Raw genomic sequence first — 21,527 nt, 5'->3', positions numbered from 1 at the left:
TCAACCAGTCTATATTAGCAGCAGACACAGTACAGTGCGGTAGTTCACGGCTGTGGCTACCTCTGTGTCGGCACTCGGCAGCCCGTCCATAATTGTATATACCACCTAACCGTGGTTTTTTTTTCTTTCTTTATACATACATACTAGTTACGAGTATACTATCTCTTTATCAACCAGTCTATATATTAGCAGCAGACACAGTACAGTGCGGTAGTTCACGGCTGTGGCTACCTCTGTGTCGGCACTCGGCAGCCCGTCCATAATTGTATATACCACCTAACCGTGGTTTTTTTTTCTTTCTTTATACATACATACTAGTTACGAGTATACTATCTCTTTATCAACCAGTCTATATTAGCAGCAGACACAGTACAGTGCAGTAGTTCACGGCTGTGGCTACCTCTGTGTCGGCACTCGGCAGCCCGTCCATAATTGTATATACCACCTAACCGTGGTTTTTTTTTCTTTCTTTATACATACATACTAGTTACGAGTATACTATCTCTTTATCAACCAGTCTATATATTAGCAGCAGACACAGTACAGTGCGGTAGTTCACGGCTGTGGCTACCTCTGTGTCGGCACTCGGCAGCCCGTCCATAATTGTATACTAGTATCCAATCCATCCATCTCCATTGTTTACCTGAGGTGCCTTTTAGTTGTGCCTATTAAAATATGGAGAACAAAAATGTTGAGGTTCCAAAATTAGGGAAAGATCAAGATCCACTTCCACCTCGTGCTGAAGCTGCTGCCACTAGTCATGGCCGAGACGATGAAATGCCAGCAACGTCGTCTGCCAAGGCCGATGCCCAATGTCATAGTACAGAGCATGTCAAATCCAAAACACCAAATATCAGTAAAAAAAGGACTCCAAAACCTAAAATAAAATTGTCGGAGGAGAAGCGTAAACTTGCCAATATGCCATTTACCACACGGAGTGGCAAGGAACGGCTGAGGCCCTGGCCTATGTTCATGGCTAGTGGTTCAGCTTCACATGAGGATGGAAGCACTCAGCCTCTCGCTAGAAAAATGAAAAGACTCAAGCTGGCAAAAGCAGCACAGCAAAGAACTGTGCATTCTTCGAAATCCCAAATCCACAAGGAGAGTCCAATTGTGTCGGTTGCGATGCCTGACCTTCCCAACACTGGACGTGAAGAGCATGCGCCTTCCACCATTTGCACGCCCCCTGCAAGTGCTGGAAGGAGCACCCGCAGTCCAGTTCCTGATAGTCAGATTGAAGATGTCAGTGTTGAAGTACACCAGGATGAGGATATGGGTGTTGCTGGCGCTGGGGAGGAAATTGACCAGGAGGATTCTGATGGTGAGGTGGTTTGTTTAAGTCAGGCACCCGGGGAGACACCTGTTGTCCGTGGGAGGAATATGGCCGTTGACATGCCAGGTGAAAATACCAAAAAAATCAGCTCTTCGGTGTGGAGGTATTTCACCAGAAATGCGGACAACAGGTGTCAAGCCGTGTGTTCCCTTTGTCAAGCTGTAATAAGTAGGGGTAAGGACGTTAACCACCTCGGAACATCCTCCCTTATACGTCACCTGCAGCGCATTCATAATAAGTCAGTGACAAGTTCAAAAACTTTGGGTGACAGCGGAAGCAGTCCACTGACCAGTAAATCCCTTCCTCTTGTAACCAAGCTCACGCAAACCACCCCACCAACTCCCTCAGTGTCAATTTCCTCCTTCCCCAGGAATGCCAATAGTCCTGCAGGCCATGTCACTGGCAATTCTGACGAGTCCTCTCCTGCCTGGGATTCCTCCGATGCATCCTTGCGTGTAACGCCTACTGCTGCTGGCGCTGCTGTTGTTGCCGCTGGGAGTCGATGGTCATCCCAGAGGGGAAGTCGTAAGCCCACTTGTACTACTTCCAGTAAGCAATTGACTGTTCAACAGTCCTTTGCGAGGAAGATGAAATATCACAGCAGTCATCCTACTGCAAAGCGGATAACTGAGGCCTTGGCATCCTGGGTGGTGAGAAACGTGGTTCCGGCATCCATCATTACTGCAGAGCCAACTAGAGACTTGTTGGAGGTACTGTGTCCCCGGTACCAAATACCATCTAGGTTCCATTTCTCTAGGCAGGCGATACCGAAAATGTACACAGACCTCAGAAAAAGAGTCACCAGTGTCCTAAAAAATGCAGCTGTACCCAATGTCCACTTAACCACGGACATGTGGACAAGTGGAGCAGGGCAGGGTCAGGACTATATGACTGTGACAGCCCACTGGGTAGATGTATGGACTCCCGCCGCAAGAACAGCAGCGGCGGCACCAGTAGCAGCATCTCGCAAACGCCAACTCTTTCCTAGGCAGGCTACGCTTTGTATCACCGGTTTCCAGAATACGCACACAGCTGAAAACCTCTTACGGCAACTGAGGAAGATCATCGCGGAATGGCTTACCCCAATTGGACTCTCCTGTGGATTTGTGGCATCGGACAACGCCAGCAATATTGTGTGTGCATTAAATATGGGCAAATTCCAGCACGTCCCATGTTTTGCACATACCTTGAATTTGGTGGTGCAGAATTTTTTAAAAAACGACAGAGGCGTGCAGGAGATGCTGTCGGTGGCCAGAAGAATTGCGGGACACTTTCGGCGTACAGGCACCACGTACAGAAGACTGGAGCACCACCAAAAACTACTGAACCTGCCCTGCCATCATCTGAAGCAAGAAGTGGTAACGAGGTGGAATTCAACCCTCTATATGCTTCAGAGGTTGGAGGAGCAGCAAAAGGCCATTCAAGCCTATACAATTGAGCACGATATAGTAGGTGGAATGCACCTGTCTCAGGCGCAGTGGAGAATGATTTCAACGTTGTGCAAGGTTCTGATGCCCTTTGAACTTGCCACACGTGAAGTCAGTTCAGACACTGCCAGCCTGAGTCAGGTCATTCCCCTCATCAGGCTTTTGCAGAAGAAGCTGGAGGCATTGAAGAAGGAGCTAAAAGGGAGCGATTCCGCTAGGCATGTGGGACTTGTGGATGCAGCCCTTAATTCGCTTAACAAGGATTCACGGGTGGTCAATCTGTTGAAATCAGAGCACTACATTTTGGCCACCGTGCTCGATCCTAGATTTAAAGCCTACCTTGGATCTCTCTTTCCGGCAGACACAGGTCTGCTGGGGTTGAAAGACCTGCTGGTGACAAAATTGTCAAGTCAAGCGGAACGCGACCTGTCAACATCTCCTCCTTCACATTCTCCCGCAACTGGGGGTGCGAGGAAAAGGCTCAGAATTCCGAGCCCACCCGCTGGCGGTGATGCAGGGCAGTCTGGAGCGACTGCTGATGCTGACATCTGGTCCGGACTGAAGGACCTGACAACGATTACGGACATATCGTCTACTGTCACTGCATATGATTCTCTCAACATTGATAGAATGGTGGAGGATTATATGAGTGACCGCATCCAAGTAGGCACGTCACACAGTCCGTACTTATACTGGCAGGAAAAAGAGGCAATTTGGAGGCCCTTGCACAAACTGGCTTTATTCTACCTAAGTTGCCCTCCCACAAGTGTGTACTCCGAAAGAGTGTTTAGTGCCGCCGCTCACCTTGTCAGCAATCGGCGTACGAGGTTACATCCAGAAAATGTGGAGAAGATGATGTTCATTAAAATGAATTATAATCAATTCCTCCGCGGAGACATTGACCAGCAGCAATTGCCTCCACAAAGTACACAGGGAGCTGAGATGGTGGATTCCAGTGGGGACGAATTGATAATCTGTGAGGAGGGGGATGTACACGGTGATATATCGGAGGGTGAAGATGAGGTGGACATCTTGCCTCTGTAGAGCCAGTTTGTGCAAGGAGAGATTAATTGCTTCTTTTTTGGGGGGGGTCCAAACCAACCCGTCATATCAGTCACAGTCGTGTGGCAGACCCTGTCACTGAAATGATGGGTTGGTTAAAGTGTGCATGTCCTGTTTTGTTTATACAACATAAGGGTGGGTGGGAGGGCCCAAGGACAATTCCATCTTGCACCTCTTTTTTCTTTTCTTTTTCTTTGCATCATGTGCTGATTGGGGAGGGTTTTTTGGAAGGGACATCCTGCGTGACACTGCAGTGCCACTCCTAGATGGGCCCGGTGTTTGTGTCGGCCACTAGGGTCGCTAATCTTACTCACACAGTCAGCTACCTCATTGCGCCTCTTTTTTTCTTTGCGTCATGTGCTGTTTGGGGAGGGTTTTTTGGAAGGGACATCCTGCGTGACACTGCAGTGCCACTCCTAGATGGGCCCGGTGTTTGTGTCGGCCACTAGGGTCGCTAATCTTACTCACACAGCTACCTCATTGCGCCTCTTTTTTTCTTTGCGTCATGTGCTGTTTGGGGAGGGTTTTTTGGAAGGGACATCCTGCGTGACACTGCAGTGCCACTCCTAGATGGGCCCGGTGTTTGTGTCGGCCACTAGGGTCGCTAATCTTACTCACACAGCTACCTCATTGCGCCTCTTTTTTTCTTTGCGTCATGTGCTGTTTGGGGAGGGTTTTTTGGAAGGGACATCCTGCGTGACACTGCAGTGCCACTCCTAGATGGGCCCGGTGTTTGTGTCGGCCACTAGGGTCGCTAATCTTACTCACACAGCTACCTCATTGCGCCTCTTTTTTTCTTTGCGTCATGTGCTGTTTGGGGAGGGTTTTTTGGAAGGGCCATCCTGCGTGACACTGCAGTGCCACTCCTAGATGGGCCCGGTGTTTGTGTCGGCCACTAGGGTCGCTAATCTTACTCACACAGCTACCTCATTGCGCCTCTTTTTTTCTTTGCGTCATGTGCTGTTTGGGGAGGGTTTTTTGGAAGGGACATCCTGCGTGACACTGCAGTGCCACTCCTAGATGGGCCCGGTGTTTGTGTCGGCCACTAGGGTCGCTTATCTTACTCACACAGCGACCTCGGTGCAAATTTTAGGACTAAAAATAATATTGTGAGGTGTGAGGTATTCAGAATAGACTGAAAATGAGTGTAAATTATGGTTTTTGAGGTTAATAATACTTTGGGATCAAAATGACCCCCAAATTCTATGATTTAAGCTGTTTTTTAGTGTTTTTTGAAAAAAACACCCGAATCCAAAACACACCCGAATCCGACAAAAAAAATTCGGTGAGGTTTTGCCAAAACGCGTTCGAACCCAAAACACGGCCGCGGAACCGAACCCAAAACCAAAACACAAAACCCGAAAAATTTCAGGCGCTCATCTCTACTTTTAACCCCTCCCTCCCCATATCTGCTACCACTGTTATAACTTTGCACTCTATGATCTTCTATATTGCTAGACTCCATTTTATACTGTCCTCCCCACGGCTTCAATAGTGTCTTTTTGTACGTTTTTGTTTTGCTCTTAATATGTTGATACATGATGATCTATTCACACAAGTATATCCTTTTACAAACATGTCACGTCTTTTCCCATATAAGCCTGGGTCCTTGTATGACTTATCTTCTTCAGTGTAACGAACCTTTGCAGTGCGCCCACCATCGCTGCCTCACCTGGTACACTCGTGGACCGTTATTTTGGCACCCTATTTTTAATGTTAGGACACTGCAACCACTTATTTTGTGTCATCTCTTCTACACGTGACCTATTCCAACCAGGGTAATCCTATGTAGTGTGCCCAAGATGGTTGCCTCATTTGGTACCGTTTGTTGGTGCAGTAAATAACCTGTGGATTTTATTACCCAAAACCACTGCAACAACCCTGCATTATGCCTTTTGAGTTCTCCATGTTTCGTTTTTATTTTTATTTCTGTGTGGGTTTTGTACTTGCTGTAATACTACATCCTTTGTACCATATGCTATGTTATTTTTATCCTGTAAAGCACTTTGAGTCCTATGGGAAAAAGAGCGCTATGTAAATAAAATTATTATCATATTCTCTTTTATTCTAGTATCAGAGACATACAGTATATAAAGTACTGTACCAAAATCCACCTCTCTCAGTGATTTCTTTTGGTATGGGTGCGCCCCTTCAGTTCCAGCTTATAACAGTTAAGGTGCGTACACACTGGCCGATATATCGGCCGTTCAAGAGACTATATATCGCGGGTCTGTCGGCCAGTGTGTACAAGCGATATATCTGTGTACTCCGTTGTTCACAGACATATCACGTTGGCCCTGCTGCATAGCCGACAGCCAATATAGTGTTAGATTTATTTATTATTTATTACCAGTTATTTATATAGCGCACACATATTCTGCAGCGATTTACAGAGAATATTTGCCCATTCACATCAGTCTCTGCCCCAGTGGAGCTTACAATCTATATTCCCTACCACATGTACACACTAGAGATGTGCACTTGAAATTTTTCGGGTTTTGTGTTTTGGTTTTGGGTTCGGTTCCGCGGCCGTGTTTTGGGTTCGACCGCGTTTTGGCAAAACCTCACCGAATTTTTTTTGTCGGATTCGGGTGTGTTTTGGATTCGGGTGTTTTTTTCAAAAAACACTAAAAAACAGCTTGAATCATAGAATTTGGGGGTCATTTTGATCCCAAAGTATTATTAACCTCAAAAACCATAATTTCCACTCATTTTCAGTCTATTCTGAATACCTCACACCTCACAATATTATTTTTAGTCCTAAAATTTGCACCGAGGTCGCTGGATGACTAAGCTAAGCGACCCTAGTGGCCGATACAAACACCTGGCCCATCTAGGAGTGGCACTGCAGTGTCACGCAGGATGTCCCTTCCAAAAAACACTCCCCAAACAGCACATGACGCAAAGAAGAAAAAAAGAGGCGCAATGAGGTAGCTGTGTGAGTAAGCTAAGCGACCCTAGTGGCCGACACAAACACCTGGCCCATCTAGGAGTGACACTGCAGTGTCACGCAGGATGTCCCTTCCAAAAAACACTCCCCAAACAGCACATGACGCAAAGAAGAAAAAAAGAGGCGCAATGAGGTAGCTGTGTGAGTAAGCTAAGCGACCCTAGTGGCCGACACAAACACCTGGCCCATCTAAGAGTGGCACTGCAGTGTCACGCAGGATGTCCCTTCCAAAAAACCCTCCCCAAACAGCACATGACGCAAAGAAAAAAAGAGGCGCAATGAGGTAGCTGTGTGAGTAAGATAAGCGACCCTAGTGGCCGACACAAACACCGGGCCCATCTAGGAGTGGCACTGCAGTGTCTCACGCAGGATGTCCCTTCCAAAAAACCCTCCCCAAACAGCACATGACGCAAAGAAAAAAAGAGGCGCAATGAGGTAGCTGTGTGAGTAAGATAAGCGACCCTAGTGGCCGACACAAACACCTGGCCCATCTAGGAGTGGTACTGCAGTGTCACGCAGGATGTCCCTTCCAAAAAACCCTCCCCAAACAGCACATGACGCAAAGAAAAAAAGAGGCGCAATGAGGTAGCTGTGTGAGTAAGATAAGCGACCCTAGTGGCCGACACAAACACCGGGCCCATCTAGGAGTGGCACTGCAGTGTCACGCAGGATGTCCCTTCCAAAAAACCCTCCCCAAACAGCACATGACGCAAAGAAAAAAAGAGGCGCAATGAGGTAGCTGTGTGACTAAGCTTAGCGACCCTAGTGGCCGACACAAACACCGGGCCCATCTAGGAGTGGCACTGCAGTGTCACGCAGGATGGCCCTTCCAAAAAACACTCCCCAAACAGCACATGACGCAAAGAAGAAAAAAAGAGGCGCAATGAGGTAGCTGTGTGAGTAAGCTAAGCGACCCTAGAGGCCGACACAAACACCTGGCCCATCTAGGAGTGGCACTGCAGTGTCACGCAGGATGTCCCTTCCAAAAAACCCTCCCCAAACAGCACATGATGAAAAGAAAAAAAGAGGCGCAATGAGGTAGCTGTGTGAGTAAGATAAGCGACCCTAGTGGCCGACACAAACACCGGGCCCATCTAGGAGTGGCACTGCAGTGTCACGCAGGATGTCCCTTCAAAAAAACCCTCCCCAAACAGCACATGACGCAAAGAAAAAAAGAGGCGCAATGAGGTAGCTGTGTGAGTAAGATAAGCGACCCTAGTGGCCGACACAAACACCGGGCCCATCTAGGAGTGGCACTGCAGTGTCACGCAGGATGTCCCTTCCAAAAAACCCTCCCCAAACAGCACATGACGCAAAGAAAAAAAGAGGCGCAATGAGGTAGCTGTGTGACTAAGCTTAGCGACCCTAGTGGCCGACGCAAACACCGGGCCCATCTAGGAGTGGCACTGCAGTGTCACGCAGGATGGCCCTTCCAAAAAACACTCCCCAAACAGCACATGACGCAAAGAAAAAAAGAGGCGCAATGAGGTAGCTGTGTGAGTAAGATAAGCGACCCTAGTGGCCGACACAAACACCGGGCCCATCTAGGAGTGGCACTGCAGTGTCACGCAGGATGGCCCTTCCAAAAAACACTCCCCAAACAGCACATGACGCAAAGAAAAAAAGAGGCGCAATGAGGTAGCTGTGTGAGTAAGATAAGCGACCCTAGTGGCCGACACAAACACCGGGCCCATCTAGGAGTGGCACTGCAGTGTCACGCAGGATGGCCCTTCCAAAAAACACTCCCCAAACAGCACATGACGCAAATAAAAATGAAAGAAAAAAGAGGTGCAAGATGGAATTGTCCTTGGGCCCTCCCACCCACCCTTATGTTGTATAAACAGGACATGCACACTTTAACCAACCCATCATTTCAGTGACAGGGTCTGCCACACGACTGTGACTGAAATGACGGGTTGGTTTGGACCCCCACCAAAAAAGAAGCAATTAATCTCTCCTTGCACAAACTGGCTCTACAGAGGCAAGATGTCCACCTCATCATCATCCTCCGATATATCACCGTGTACATCCCCCTCCTCACAGATTATCAATTCGTCCCCACTGGAATCCACCATCTCAGCTCCCTGTGTACTTTGTGGAGGCAATTGCTGCTGGTCAATGTCTCCACGGAGGAATTGATTATAATTCATTTTAATGAACATCATCTTCTCCACATTTTCTGGATGTAACCTCGTACGCCGATTGCTGACAAGGTGAGCGGTGGCACTAAACACTCTTTCGGAGTACACACTTGTGGGAGGGCAACTTAGGTAGAATAAAGCCAGTTTGTGTAAGGGCCTCCAAATTGCCTCTTTTTCCTGCCAGTATAAGTACGGACTGTGTGACGTGCCTACTTGGATGCGGTCACTCATATAATCCTCCACCATTCTTTCAATGGTGAGAGAATCATATGCAGTGACAGTAGACGACATGTCCGTAATCGTTGTCAGGTCCTTCAGTCCGGACCAGATGTCAGCATCAGCAGTCGCTCCAGACTGCCCTGCATCACCGCCAGCGGGTGGGCTCGGAATTCTGAGCCTTTTCCTCGCACCCCCAGTTGCGGGAGAATGTGAAGGAGGAGATGTTGACAGGTCGCGTTCCGCTTGACTTGACAATTTTCTCACCAGCAGGTCTTTGAACCCCAGCAGACTTGTGTCTGCCGGAAAGAGAGATCCAAGGTAGGCTTTAAATCTAGGATCGAGCATGGTGGCCAAAATGTAGTGCTCTGATTTCAACAGATTGACCACCCGTGAATCCTTGTTAAGCGAATTAAGGGCTCCATCCACAAGTCCCACATGCCTAGCGGAATCGCTCTGTGTTAGCTCCTCCTTCAATGTCTCCAGCTTCTTCTGCAAAAGCCTGATGAGGGGAATGACCTGACTCAGGCTGGCAGTGTCTGAACTGACTTCACGTGTGGCAAGTTCAAAGGGCATCAGAACCTTGCACAACGTTGAAATCATTCTCCACTGCGCTTGAGACAGGTGCATTCCACCTCCTATATCGTGCTGAATTGTATAGGCTTGAATGGCCTTTTGCTGCTCCTCCAACCTCTGAAGCATATAGAGGGTTGAATTCCACCTCGTTACCACTTCTTGCTTCAGATGATGGCAGGGCAGGTTCAGTTGTTTTTGGTGGTGCTCCAGTCTTCTGTACGTGGTGCCTGTACGCCGAAAGTGTCCCGCAATTCTTCTGGCCACCGACAGCATCTCTTGCACACCCCTGTCGTTTTTAAAAAAATTCTGCACCACCAAATTCAAGGTATGTGCAAAACATGGGACGTGCTGGAATTTGCCCATATTTAATGTACACACAATATTGCTGGCGTTGTCCGATGCCACAAATCCACAGGAGAGTCCAATTGGGGTAAGCCATTCCACGATGATCTTCCTCAGTTGCCGTAAGAGGTTTTCAGCTGTGTGCGTATTCTGGAAAGCGGTGATACAAAGCGTAGCCTGCCTAGGAAAGAGTTGGCGTTTGCGAGATGCTGCTACTGGTGCCGCCACTGCTGTTCTTGCGGCGGGAGTCCATACATCTACCCAGTGGGCTGTCACAGTCATATAGTCCTGACCCTGCCCTGCTCCACTTGTCCACATGTCCGTGGTTAAGTGGACATTGGGTACAACTGCATTTTTTAGGACACTGGTGAGTCTTTTTCTGACGTCCGTGTACATTCTCGGTATCGCCTGCCTAGAGAAGTGGAACCTAGATGGTATTTGGTAACGGGGGCACACTGCCTCAATAAATTGTCTAGTTCCCTGTGAACTAACGGCGGATACCGGACGCACGTCTAACACCAACATAGTTGTCAAGGCCTCAGTTATCCGCTTTGCAGCAGGATGACTGCTGTGATATTTCATCTTCCTCGCAAAGGACTGTTGGACAGTCAATTTCTTCCTGGAAGTAGTACAAGTGGTCTTCCGACTTCCCCTCTGGGATGACGATCGACTCCCAGCAGCAACAACAGCAGCGCCAGCAGCAGTAGGCATTACACTCAAGGATGCATTGGAGGAATCCCAGGCAGGAGAGGACTCGTCAGAATTGCCAGTGACATGGCCTGCAGGACTATTGGCATTCCTGGGTAAGGAGGAAATTGACACTGAGGGAGTTGGTGGGGTGGTTTGTGTGAGCTTGGTTACAAGAGGAAGGGATTTACTGGTCAGTGGACTGCTTCCGCTGTCACCCAAAGTTTTTGAACTTGTCACTGACTTATTATGAATGCGCTGCAGGTGACGTATAAGGGAGGATGTTCCGAGGTGGTTAACGTCCTTACCCCTACTTATTACAGCTTGACAAAGGCAGCACACGGCTTGACACCTGTTGTCCGCATTTCTGTTGAAATACTTCCACACCGAAGAGCTGATTTTTTTGGTATTTTCACCAGGCATGTCAATGGCCATATTCCTCCCACGGACAACAGGTGTCTCCCCGGGTGCCTGACTTAAACAAACCACCTCACCATCAGAATCCTCCTGGTCAATTTCCTCCCCAGCGCCAGCAACACCCATATCCTCCTCATCCTGGTGTACTTCAACACTGACATCTTCAATCTGACTATCAGGAACTGGACTGCGGGTGCTCCTTCCAGCACTTGCAGGGGGCGTGCAAATGGTGGAAGGCGCATGCTCTTCACGTCCAGTGTTGGGAAGGTCAGGCATCGCAACCGACACAATTGGACTCTCCTTGTGGATTTGGGATTTCAAAGAACGCACAGTTCTTTGCGGTGCTTTTGCCAGCTTGAGTCTTTTCATTTTTCTAGCGAGAGGCTGAGTGCTTCCATCCTCATGTGAAGCTGAACCACTAGCCATGAACATAGGCCAGGGCCTCAGCCGTTCCTTGCCACTCCGTGTGGTAAATGGCATATTGGCAAGTTTACGCTTCTCCTCCGACAATTTTATTTTAGGTTTTGGAGTCCTTTTTTTACTGATATTTGGTGTTTTGGATTTTACATGCTCTGTACTATGACATTGGGCATCGGCCTTGGCAGACGACGTTGCTGGCATTTCATCGTCTCGGCCATGACTAGTGGCAGCAGCTTCAGCACGAGGTGGAAGTGGATCTTGATCTTTCCCTAATTTTGGAACCTCAACATTTTTGTTCTCCATATTTTAATAGGGACAACTAAAAGGCACCTCAGGTAAACAATGGAGATGGATGGATACTAGTATACTTATGGATGGACTGCCGAGTGCAGACACAGAGGTAGCTACAGCCGTGGACTACCGTACTGTGTCTGCTGCTAATATAGACTGGATGATAATGAGATGAAATCAATATATATGTATATATAATATCACTAGTACTGCAGCCGGACAGGTATATATTATATATTTATTATGTAATGACTGATGACGGACCTGCTGGACACTGTCAGCTCAGCAGCACCGCAGACTGCTACAGTAAGCTACTATAGTAGTATGTATAAAGAAGAAAGAAAAAAACAACCACCACGGGTAGGTGGTATACAATTATGGATGGACTGCCGACTGCCGACACAGAGGTAGCTACAGCCGTGGACTAACGTACTGTGTCTGCTGCTAATATAGACTGGATGATAATGAGATGAAATCAATATATATGTATATATAATATCACTAGTACTGCAGCCGGACAGGTATATATTATATATTTATTATGTAATGACTGATGACGGACCTGCTGGACACTGTCAGCTCAGCAGCACCGCAGACTGCTACAGTAAGCTACTATAGTAGTATGTATAAAGAAGAAAGAAAAAAACAACAACCACGGGTAGGTGGTATACAATTATGGATGGACTGCCGAGTGCCGACACAGAGGTAGCTACAGCCGTGGACTAACGTACTGTGTCTGCTGCTAATATAGACTGGATGATAATGAGATGAAATCAATATATATGTATATATAATATCACTAGTACTGCAGCCGGACAGGTATATATTATATATTTATTATGTAATGACTGATGACGGACCTGCTGGACACTGTCAGCTCAGCAGCACCGCAGACTGCTACAGTAAGCTACTATAGTAGTATGTATAAAGAAGAAAGAAAAAAACAACAACCACGGGTAGGTGGTATACAATTATGGATGGACTGCCGAGTGCCGACACAGAGGTAGCTACAGCCGTGGACTAACGTACTGTGTCTGCTGCTAATATAGACTGGATGATAATGAGATGAAATCAATATATATGTATATATAATATCACTAGTACTGCAGCCGGACAGTTATATATTATATATTTATTATGTAATGACTGATGACGGACCTGCTGGACACTGTCAGCTCAGCAGCACCGCAGACTGCTACAGTAAGCTACTATAGTAGTATGTATAAAGAAGAAAGAAAAAAACAACAACCACGGGTAGGTGGTATACAATTATGGATGGACTGCCGAGTGCCGACACAGAGGTAGCTACAGCCGTGGACTAACGTACTGTGTCTGCTGCTAATATAGACTGGATGATAATGAGATGAAATCAATATATATGTATATATAATATCACTAGTACTGCAGCCGGACAGGTATATATTATATATTTATTATGTAATGACTGATGACGGACCTGCTGGACACTGTCAGCTCAGCAGCACCGCAGACTGCTACAGTAAGCTACTATAGTAGTATGTATAAAGAAGAAAGAAAAAAACAACAACCATGGGTAGGTGGTATACAATTATGGATGGACTGCCGAGTGCCGACACAGAGGTAGCTACAGCCGTGGACTAACGTACTGTGTCTGCTGCTAATATAGACTGGATGATAATGAGATGAAATCAATATATATGTATATATAATATCACTAGTACTGCAGCCGGACAGGTATATATTATATATTTATTATGTAATGACTGATGACGGACCTGCTGGACACTGTCAGCTCAGCAGCACCGCAGACTGCTACAGTAAGCTACTATAGTAGTATGTATAAAGAAGAAAGAAAAAAACAACAACCACGGGTAGGTGGTATACAATTATGGATGGACTGCCGAGTGCCGACACAGAGGTAGCTACAGCCGTGGACTAACGTACTGTGTCTGCTGCTAATATAGACTGGATGATAATGAGATGAAATCAATATATATGTATATATAATATCACTAGTACTGCAGCCGGACAGGTATATATTATATATTTATTATGTAATGACTGATGACGGACCTGCTGGACACTGTCAGCTCAGCAGCACCGCAGACTGCTACAGTAAGCTACTATAGTAGTATGAATAAAGAAGAAAGAAAAAAACAACAACCACGGGTAGGTGGTATACAATTATGGATGGACTGCCGAGTGCCGACACAGAGGTAGCTACAGCCGTGGACTAATGTACTGTGTCTGCTGCTAATATAGACTGGATGATAATGAGATGAAATCAATATATATGTATATATAATATCACTAGTACTGCAGCCGGACAGGTATATATTATATATTTATTATGTAATGACTGATGACGGACCTGCTGGACACTGTCAGCTCAGCAGCACCGCAGACTGCTACAGTAAGCTACTATAGTAGTATGTATAAAGAAGAAAGAAAAAAACAACAACCACGGGTAGGTGGTATACAATTATGGATGGACTGCCGAGTGCCGACACAGAGGTAGCTACAGCCGTGGACTAACGTACTGTGTCTGCTGCTAATATAGACTGGATGATAATGAGATGAAATCAATATATATGTATATATAATATCACTAGTACTGCAGCCGGACAGGTATATATTATATATTTATTATGTAATGACTGATGACGGACCTGCTGGACACTGTCAGCTCAGCAGCACCGCAGACTGCTACAGTAAGCTACTATAGTAGTATGTATAAAGAAGAAAGAAAAAAACAACAACCACGGGTAGGTGGTATACAATTATGGATGGACTGCCGAGTGCCGACACAGAGGTAGCTACAGCCGTGGACTAACGTACTGTGTCTGCTGCTAATATAGACTGGATGATAATGAGATGAAATCAATATATATGTATATATAATATCACTAGTACTGCAGCCGGACAGGTATATATTATATATTTATTATGTAATGACTGATGACGGACCTGCTGGACACTGTCAGCTCAGCAGCACCGCAGACTGCTACAGTAAGCTACTATAGTAGTATGTATAAAGAAGAAAGAAAAAAACAACAACCACGGGTAGGTGGTATACAATTATGGATGGACTGCCGAGTGCCGACACAGAGGTAGCTACAGCCGTAGACTAACGTACTGTGTCTGCTGCTAATATAGACTGGATGATAATGAGATGAAATCAATATATATGTATATATAATATCACTAGTACTGCAGCCGGACAGGTATATATTATATATTTATTATGTAATGACTGATGACGGACCTGCTGGACACTGTCAGCTCAGCAGCACCGCAGACTGCTACAGTAAGCTACTATAGTAGTATGTATAAAGAAGAAAGAAAAAAACAACAACCACGGGTAGGTGGTATACAATTATGGATGGACTGCCGAGTGCCGACACAGAGGTAGCTACAGCCGTGGACTAACATACTGTGTCTGCTGCTAATATAGACTGGATGATAATGAGATGAAATCAATATATATGTATATATAATATCACTAGTACTGCAGCCGGACAGGTATATATTATATATTTATTATGTAATGACTGATGACGGACCTGCTGGACACTGTCAGCTCAGCAGCACCGCAGACTGCTACAGTAAGCTACTATAGTAGTATGTATAAAGAAGAAAAAAAAAAAAAAAAAACACGGGTAGGTGCTAGGTGGTATACAATATTATATATATATTATATACAATTATATATATATATATATAATATATATTAAACTCATAAACTGGTGGTGATTTATTAAACTGGTGGTCAGGTCACTGGTCACACTATCAGCAACTTGCAAGTAGTACTCCTGAGTCCTAAGCAGACAATCACAATATATATTATACTAGTGGTCAGTGTGGTCACAAACAATGGCAGTGTGGCTGGCACTCTGGCAGCAAAAGTGTGCACTGTACGTTATATGTACTCCTGAGTCCTGAGTCCTGCTCTCAGACTCTAACTGCTCCCCACTGTCAGTGTCTCCCCCACAAGTCAGATAATACAGTCACACTATCTCTCTCTATCACTTCAGCAAGTACTAGTAGTAGTAGTACTCCTCCTAATGCTCCCCAAATTACTACTGTGTCTCTCTCTGTCTCACTCTCTTCTCGAATCTCTATAAACGGAGAGGACGCCAGACACGTCCTCTCCCTATGAATCTCAATGCACGTGTGAAAAATGGCGGCGACGCGCGGCTCCTTATATAGAATCCGAGTCTCGCGATAGAATCCGAGCCTCGCGAGAATCCGACAGCGTGATGATGACGTTCGGGCGCGCTCGGGTTAACCGAGCAAGGCGGGAAGATCCGAGTCGCTCGGACCCGTGTAAAAAAACATGAAGTTCGGGCGGGTTCGGATTCCGAGGAACCGAACCCGCTCATCTCTAGTACACACAGACACATTCACTAGGGTTAATTTTGTTGGGAGACAATTAACCTACCAATATATTTTTGGATTGTGAAAGGAAACCGGAGAACCCGAAGGAAACCCACGCAAGTACGGGGAGAATATACAAACTCCACACAGTTAGGGCCATGGTAGGAATCAAACCCATGACCTCAGTGCTGTGAGGCAGTAATGCTAACCATTACACCATCCGTTAGATATATTGGCACGCCGTGTGTGTGTACGGGCGGGAGCCGGTGGTGACTGACAGCTGAATTGGGCGGGTGTGGCGGGTGTGCCCGCCCAGTTCATGACGTCAGTCCCCGACGGATTGGGCAGTGTGTATGCACAGCATACATCAACTGATCTGCAGATACATCTGTAGGTGTGTACTCGGCATTAGTTCTGGGAATATTATCTTGCAGTAGATAGTTACAGTATGAGGGGATACTTATTTTACTATACGTCTTTAATGAATAGACTGTATTAACAGATGGACGCAGAAGATAGGGGATGGATTGGAGCAGGCATCTGCTGTAAGCTCCCAACCCCCTTCTAGACAGTGTCACTGTTGCAGGCCTGGTCAGAGATGCAGTGGTTAAAGCAGGAGGAATGTAAGAGGCAGAAGCCCTTCTCCTCATATCTGACAGCAGTGAGCACTGTCATGTGAGGGCTGCAGCTCCTGAGGGAAAGCAGTGCACATCACTGGCCATGCAGCAGGAGGGACCAATCAGCACACAAGCAAAAACTATGCCGCAAGCACCAATAGCAAAACACTGTGCACTGACTGATAGAGAAATGAAGTAACCAATAGGGTCCTGCATTACATCTGAGCATCACAGACCCTATTACATACAGCAGCTGGGGATGTCATGGGAAGGGAGCAGGAGGAATGAGATGTCTCAGGAAGCAGAATAACAAGGCACAGTCTCTCATCCCTGATACTACAGACATGCACAGAGAGTGACAGTGTTCCATGGATCTCTGCCACAATGGCAGCTCTATATCAGAGCACCGACTCTTCCTCCCCAAATACATTTTTGGCACTAAAAGATGTCAGAGAAGTAAAGGAAGAGACCACTTTGGATGAGAAGCTCTTCTTGTTGGCCTGCGAGAAAGGTATATCTCTCTCTCTCTCTCTCTCTCTCTCTCTCTCTCTATCTTTCTCTCCATCAATTACCTATGTTTGTTAAATAGCACCAGCATATTACGTAGTATGTGTACAGTAGTGGCTTAAGGACATAGAACAATACAGACTGATATAACACAACCCATTATGCAGAAGGTTTCATAAAGTAAACTTCTAGGTGATTTTGTCCTACACACCGACATGATCAGTAAGCTCCTCCTTCTACACAGTTAATATATATATATATATACACACACACACACACACACACACACACACACACACACACACACACACACACATATACATACATGTATATCAGTTATTGCGTAACAAATAGCTATACAGCATATTAGGCAGATTTTACATAGAGTATTGAATCATTCATGTCAGTTCCTGCCGCAGTGTAGCGTACATTCGCTACCCACACAGACAAAAGCACACATTAAGATTACAGTACATCAATAGCCAGTCAGCCTACCAGCATGGTTGGGAGTGTAGGCGAAAGCTAGAACCCCTAGAGGAAACCCCCCACACACAGGGAGAGCACACAGACTGGTTTGGATTGCACACATGACCCCACTATCTATCTATCTATCTATCTATCTATCTATCTATCTATCTATCTATCTATCTATCTATCTATCTATCTATCTATCTATCTATCTATCGTCATTGCTATTCAATGTCAATACCGGGCACAGAAAATGGCACAGCATGACACCTGTACAATTTAGAATGTGCACAACTGTCAGAGTGTATTACATGCCTTATTAAATGCATTTTGACAACTACAAAATGAAACAAAATGAATCTGACTGCTGGTATGTATCCAGAAAACAGGGCCTGCTCCCTGGTGCACTACTATTCATTTTGAAAGACCTTGTTAAATCTAACCCTACAGATGTAGCCATGCTCATCTTACTGCGATGTGGCATGTTGCATTATTGCAGTATTGAGGCATGATAGATCTCCCAGTGGCCCGGGTAGCATCATTTTGACACCTGTTGCGCGAGCTATAAACAGACTAGCAAGCTCTAGATGCAACCCTCAACACTGTTCCATCCATTATACGTCTCATTGGGGAATGCTCTGATTGGGTAATGTGAGCGGGAGAACCAGTCAGGAATGATAACATCCATGATATCATGGAGATTATGGGGGGTATGCAATTACTGTAGCTCCGATAATTTCGAAGCTATTGAATTTGCCCCACTGAGTATTCAGTTAAGGCCATTTTCAACCGTTTTGAAGGCATTTTCACCAATGCCTTTTCACCTTGATTATTAAGTGATAAGGCATTGGCGATAAATGCCTCAAGATCGGCCCGCGATTTTGACGGAAAACACGTGGCCTTTGTAGACATTATTGCCATGCACTAAGCCTTGGAAAGAGATAAAGTATCAGCCAATCAGCTCCTATCTGCTATGTTACAGGCTGTTTGAAAAAAATGACAGGAGCTGATTGGTTGTTACTTTATCTCTCCACTTTGTCTCTCTCCAAGGCTTAGTACATCTGCCCCTCAGTTGCATTCCTCGTACTGGACACATTAGACACAGATTATCATTGCAACAATATTCCTCATCTTCACATCGTTACAGCTGAGTACAGCACATATATCACACATACTCACTGCATACCTGCCTACTCTCCTGGAAAAACGGGGCGCACTCCTGCAGCCCGGAAGAGTGGGCAAGTGTCCTAGTGACAGTCACTACATGCTACCCAGCTACGGGTTTGGGCTACTAATGATCCAGTCTGTGCTGAATCGGTTCATCTCAGCCAGCCAACCCCCCCCCCCCCCCCCCACCCCCAATGTGCAATTACTGTAATCTTAGCTTTGTTTGGTGAGGGCATGGTCATGATGATTGCATTCACCGTGCCCCCTGTACCACCTCCTACAACCTATCATGCCCCCAGCCTGCCCCCTATGATTCATCACACTTGCCCACAACCCCCCTACCCTCCTTGCGCCGACCTTGCAGACAGAAAGTCGGCAACTATGACATACAGCTGAGTACATCCGTGCCTGTCCATATTTGATTTGCTAATTGCAACATACTGTATGTTTCACATGCTGCACACTCTGGGCCTCATTTAAAATTGAATGCAAATCCATTTGTTGGGTGTAAAAATACTATTTTCTTTACTGTATACATGCAGCAAAATGTGTATGTATCCAGATTTCATTGTGTCTTCAATTTGTAGCCACTTAATCCTGGGAGAGGGGGATCAGGGGATGGCTAGTGTACATTGAGTACAGTAAAGGCATGTACATGAAAGCATAGCACACACCCTGGAGATGCCATCTAATAAGACTTGGCTGCACCTACAGACGCTCTTCTTAGGAGGTGTATGTTTTGTGAGGACTAGTATTGGATACAAATGCCGGTGATGATAACACTAGCAGCATTATCTAGCAAGTTTTCATTAGCTTTTTGTATATTAATCTCTTCAGTTTATAGTATTTTATTAATTAGATAACATTATGTCAAGTTGTGGCTGTCTATGCGGAATTCTTACAGTATTTGACATTTCTATTTGGACTACTGTAGGAAAGAAGGTTCTTCTTGTTGGATTTATACTGTATAACCCTAAATAATGGATCTGGGGGAGTTTGTATTTAATTACAATTTATATGGAACATGTACCTTTCATTGTTATTAATATTAATACTACTGTGTAAGGGGATGCGTTCAGTATCCCAGCGGTCAGGATGCCAGCGGTCATGTGACGGAACCATTGACAGCTAACATCCCAAAGGTAAGTATCGAGGTTAGGCTTATGGCCCGGGGGAAGGGGTGGGGGGTCAGTTAGGGTTAGGCACTAGGGGGAGGTTAGGGTTAGGCACTACGGGGATTAGTTAGCCATAGCCGACATGCCCCGAGGGTTAACCCTAGCCACCACCCTCGGAGGGTTAGGGTAGGGGAGGGTTAAAATACTTACCCCCTCTTATATCGGGATCTTCAGTGTCAGGATGCCGCCGCCGGCATCCCGACCACCGGTATTTCATACTGAACCCCTGTCAAGACACCATTCTCTCTTGTGTATATGAAACATATCTGACTAAAGTACTGTACGCCTATCATTGAAATTCTGCTGTGTTTTGGAGTTAGATGATTCTTGAGAGATGTGCAACTCGGTGTACAGAGGGAAAAAGTAGCAGGTGCACTATCTCACACTAGCTCAACCTGTAGTAACCAGAGGCGTTTAGCATATTCCTGGCCAGGGCTATGAGCTTACCCCCCGCGCCAAGGTAGCCTCTCATTGGGTAAGTCCCTAACACTAACTATAGCGGTTCAGGTCCGGGGGGCAGGACACCCCAGATCCACCCAGCCAGACAACCCCAGGGCATCGTAAGAGTGATACAAATAAAGGGTTAAAGAGGTAGGAGCAGCTGTTGCTGCATGTGTGAATAATGTGAGGAGTAAAAGAAAATGATGTGAAAGTGTTACATATATATAAAACAATTTGGTCATATAATGAGAGGATTTGGTCACTGTCAATCACATATGCAAATGAGCAACCATATTGAAAAGGGTATAAAAACCCTGGATAGCAGCACTATCAATACCTTGAAAAAGTTGCGTGAACGCAACGAAACGCGTTGGTGATTGTTGCTGTGCGTGCCCACTGTCTACAATTCTATTTCCTGAGGAATCTCTACCTGGACCAGGTCCCCACCACTGTCTCAACTTGTGGACCCCGTTAGAAGAACATCTCTCCACCGTGGAACCTTTACACAGCTACACAAGGGACAAGCTTCTGCGGATGCCAACCGCTTAAACACCTTGAACAACTGCTGGTGGTAAATATTACACACAATGGAATACTAACGGGAAACCCAAAGCCAATCAATAGGGGACTGTCTTTTTGAACAGGTTTGAACTTCACTCACTAATTCCCACTGGGACTGAGAGAGGGGCACAGCTGTTTTGAGATCTGACACCCAATTGTGTTCACCGTTTTTGCATTGTGTTTTTTTAAACAATTTTTTAGATCCTCTTTTTTACTATTACAATAAATATGTGTTTTTTCATGTGACCTTCTTCTCTCGTATATGACCAATCAGCGCTTCAATTTTATTTGTATTGTATTTGTGGTTTGGGGGTCTGACCAACCCCTTCTTGTTTTAGCTGCTGTGTTGCACCTCCCCAATCAGCGCCTGGAG

At 45.9% G+C, this 21,527-nt stretch overlaps 1 protein-coding gene across 3 annotated transcripts in view; it reads left to right on the top strand.

The window, feature by feature from the left end:
• Nucleotides 1–21,527, top strand: part of TRPC1 (transient receptor potential cation channel subfamily C member 1) — a 394,953-nt gene that overhangs the window by 119,691 nt on the left and 253,735 nt on the right. The window contains exon 1 of one of the 3 annotated variants that reach the window (XM_063915990.1): nucleotides 16,910–17,346. The exons of 1 other annotated variant lie outside the window; for it this stretch is intronic. In XM_063915990.1, coding sequence (XP_063772060.1) covers nucleotides 17,220–17,346 — 127 coding nt within the window. In that variant the 5' untranslated portion in view covers nucleotides 16,910–17,219. Of the gene's footprint in view, nucleotides 1–16,909; nucleotides 17,347–21,527 lie in introns of those variants that run through there. One more of the 3 variants, XM_063915991.1, reaches the window with a different exon arrangement.

Source organism: Pseudophryne corroboree, chromosome 4 (genome assembly GCF_028390025.1).
Source record: "Pseudophryne corroboree isolate aPseCor3 chromosome 4, aPseCor3.hap2, whole genome shotgun sequence".
NCBI classification, from domain to species: Eukaryota; Metazoa; Chordata; class Amphibia; order Anura; family Myobatrachidae; genus Pseudophryne; species Pseudophryne corroboree.
Note: the sequence above shows the minus strand (reverse complement) of the source record. Positions and strands in the feature narration are given on the sequence as shown.